The 3,903-nt window shown below is 43.9% G+C and overlaps 1 protein-coding gene across 1 annotated transcript; it reads right to left on the reverse strand.

Annotated features, from left to right (window-relative positions):
* Positions 1 to 444: 444 nt before the first annotated feature.
* On the reverse strand, positions 445 to 2,095 carry LOC133837532 (dynein regulatory complex protein 9). Its single transcript, XM_062268328.1, has one exon. It carries the CDS (start codon positions 2,001 to 2,003, stop codon positions 786 to 788), a length of 1,218 nt encoding a protein of 405 aa, XP_062124312.1. The 5' UTR covers positions 2,004 to 2,095; the 3' UTR covers positions 445 to 785.
* Positions 2,096 to 3,903: the final 1,808 nt, after the last annotated feature.

Here is a 3,903-nt window from a genome sequence, read left to right on the forward strand (position 1 = left end):
CATTATTGGGTTGTTATTGCTGTTGTTGCTGTTGCGCCCATGAAACAAAGAGCGAGCATTAAGCCAAACAATAACCAACAAACAGACAACGAGAACGAGAGCGAGAGATAGATAGAGAGAGAAAGAGAGAAAAAGAGTGGAAATGGCAACGTTCTTGGCGCGCCATGCAAATTCAATAAATTAAGGCAACGGCCATTAATTATATTTTAAATTACAATGCACACATACACACGCAACTTTCCTTTTTTTTGTGTTGTTGTTGCCGCTGGCTGACAGAGAGAAAGTTGCACTCATTCAGCAGGCAAATTGTCGCAGTTTATCGCCATGCACCCAACCAACGCAGCAGCAACAACAGAGTAAACAACAAAGTGACAGCCCATTGTTGCCAGTGGAAACCACTTGGGCAGCAGCGTCAGCCAGCAAAACAATAAACAAAAACAAGAAGAAAAAGAAAAAAAAGAGAATGTTGTAGGGAAAATAAATGAAAAATAAGAAAAACTTTAACAGCAACTTCAACTTCAGCTGCAGCTGCAGCTGCCACGCGTTGCAGTTGCAAGGACTCCCGAGCTGAACTGGGCCCATTAGCGAGGCGTAAACAATGGCCCAGGCACTGTTGACAATGGGCCCGGGTTGTCATTAAGACTGACGTAGGCCGCTGACCGCTGACGTGTTAACTGCAGCGAGTCAACTTTTTAATTGGTTTTAAGTCGCAACTTGATTTCCATAAGGCAAAAGACATAAGGCAGACAGCAAACTCGCCATTTATTTCACTCTCTCTCTCGCGTCTACTTTTTGGGCTTGCCTCGCTTGCCGCGCTTTGGCTTCTTCTTGAACGGACCAAGGCCACGTCGCACCATCGTGCCACGCCACCAAGCTTGCAACTTGATGGCGCACTGAATGCGATGCAACTGCAGATCAAGCAGCCGCTGTTCCTCCTCCTTCTTGGCGCGATACTCGTTCACAAACACCACATGCTGAGCATTCTCCTCTCGATGCCTCGCCAGCGACTTTGTCAGCTCCAGTATGCGCAACTCCCACGCCTCGCTCTCCCGCTCCACTCTCCTTAGTTCGCTCGCATAACGCTGCTGCCAATCCGCGATGCGTTGCTCCAGATCAGCGCGCTCGCGACTTCGAAATGCGCTCAGCTCCTGGCTGACTCTCTGTTCCCGGGAGAGCCGCTGCTTAAAGTCGAGTATGTCTCGAAGATAAGCACGCTCTGCGTTCTCGCCCCATATTTCCGCTTGCCCCACACGCGCTGCCTCCCAACGCTCCACCAGACTGAACTCCAGATCGTTGACGCGCGACACGCAGCGCAAATTGTACTTGGCATCGGCGATGCGCTCGTCGTAATCCTGCAGCTTGGCCACGCCATCGATCTTCACCTGCTCGAGCTGCGCCTGCAGCTGCTTCAGCTCCTCCTTCGACTGCAGCAGCTCCTTAGCAGCCACTGACTCCTCGGTGTTGTTGCCACTCAGAGCACCAATGGCTAACTCTAAGCGGCTTGGCTTCTCCCTCTGTTTCTCCTCTTTAGTCATATAAAGCTGCTGATTGGCTGCGTCGAAGAAGGCACGCAATGCATCCATATCACGTTCGTACTTCAAAGCATTCAACACACATTCATCCAGTTGATCCGCATCCTCTTCAGCCTCGCCCAGCAACGATTGCAGTCGTGGCAGCTTCTTGCCTGTGAGCAAAATCCGCTCCGGCATTGCCTTCTGGCCAATTGAAGAGCTGCGCAGGCGACGCAGTGAAGCAGGCAACGGCGGCAGCGGCTTCTGCATGTTCAAGCGATGCGAACGCTGCTGCAAAGCGAGTCTATCGCTGGCCTCCTTGAAGGCAACGGCCAGCATCAAACGCTGCAGCTCCGAAGGCTCATCATCATCATCATCAGCTTGATTGGTAGCTTGATCTCCAGTCTGTTCTCTAGCTTCTTCTCCAGTCTGTGATCCACTCTGATCTTCTGTCTGCTCGCCAGTGCAACCTGACACCGTGGACTCTGCCATTGCACTAAGCGTTAAGCGGCATGATTTGTATCTGCCTCAGTGAAATGTTTGATGTTGACACGGCAACTGTTCCCTTGGCACAGAAAAGGGTGTTGCACTCATTCGCGCTCCCTCTCTTTGCTCTCTTTGTCTCCGTCTCTGTCTTTATCGCTGTCTGTGCAGTTTGGCCAAGCGCCAATAAGTGTGCTACGCATTTGCTTTTGCCTTTTGTCCTCGTTTCTCAACGTTTACGTGCAAAAATGCCAAACTGCTGTTGCTGTTGCTGCTGCTGCTGTTGGCGTTGCTGTGGCGCCTTCGGGCGAGGACAGTAAGCAGCTGGAGCTGGAGCTGAAGCTGCTGGCGGAGCAGCAGGAGACGTCGCTGAATTTATTTGCCAGCTCCTTTATTGCATCCTTTGCTGCGGCTGCTTCTCGCCGGGTTCATTCACTTCTTGGCCAGCCAACTGGCAATGGAACACTCGCTCTGGCTCTGACTGTGGCATGTGTGCGTCTCCTCTGTCTGCACTTACCACAATACATTCCCCTCCACTTTGACTCTCTCTCGCCCTCTTTTTCGCCTTTGGCTTATATGTTTAACCCAATAAATGCTGCGCTGATTGCAACTTAAATTATTGGCACCCCAGACGCCAGACCCGCATTACAATTAAATTATCGCATTAACCACAAAAACCAGCGCACCGCTGAGCAGCGCTCAGTAGCCGGGCCAGTTCTTTCTTACTGCTTTCGTATAGTAAGTGCATTCAGTACATGACTGCGTAATACTCTTTGAGTGGTAGAAAAGGAGTTTAAGGCTTATACGTTATAACTTAAAGATGTGAACATGGTTCACAAATTTAAGGAGAACACTTTTAAAGTCAAGTTACAAAGTGGTATAATACAAACAACATGAGTATGTATTGATGTATTCCTTAAGTCTTGTTAATACCTCATAAAATATGTGAAACTTCCTTTAATCTCAAAAAATCATAATGTGAAAACACAATGCGTAAATTTAAAAATAAATGATTAAAACATAATGGCAAAATATATTCTCATTTATTGTTATGTATTTCATGTAAATGAAAAATGTATTTACATTTATTTTTAATAGAAATACAGTAGAAATATTTTGAATTAATGTAAATATAAAATAATGAAATGGTATGAATTGAATGACAACAGCAAAGTTTTAGTAATGCAATCGGGTATTAGTTGCTTTGGCTGACAATCTGGTATATTTTCACCTCTATGGTATATTTTGAATGTAGTAATATGTCAGTATACCAACCTTTGGTATATTTTTAGTACTTTTGAGGTATACAAATTTATTATACCATTTATATATATTGGTATATTTTTTATAATTTTGCGGTTTATTAATTTGTTATACTTAAGAATAATTCTGCACTGCTTTGCTCATTATACGTTTTGTATATTTTTAGTATTATTGTGGTATATAATATTATTTAGTGTATTTTAAGAACAATACGGCACTGTTGTTGACTGCAGCTTTCTTACTTCTGTACAAAAAGTTGTAGGAAAATTTAAATACAAAAAACTGAAATGAAATAAATATTTTACTTTAAAAGAAAATTACTTGTATTTCATCTTAAATAAATATTTTATTTAAAAAGAAAATTACTTGTATTTCATCTTAGAAATATTAATCGCTGGAGTGACTTAAAAATACATAGTAACTTTTGCCTGTTTTATAATATGTTTTTAGGTTATAAAAACAAAGTATTATATGTTAGACTTCCGCTTATTGAATACTCTATTATTCTGCACAGCCCATAAATCGAGCGTCAGTACAGCGATGACTGGTAAAAATAAACTGCCCAGCAGCTAGAGTACAGTCTGCACTTCTTTGTGCGACACGAGAGCAATGTCTGCACACTTGAAATATTTTTCAACTATTTGCT

The sequence above is a fragment of the Drosophila sulfurigaster genome, chromosome 2R (genome assembly GCF_023558435.1).
Source record: "Drosophila sulfurigaster albostrigata strain 15112-1811.04 chromosome 2R, ASM2355843v2, whole genome shotgun sequence".
NCBI classification, from domain to species: Eukaryota; Metazoa; Arthropoda; class Insecta; order Diptera; family Drosophilidae; genus Drosophila; species Drosophila sulfurigaster.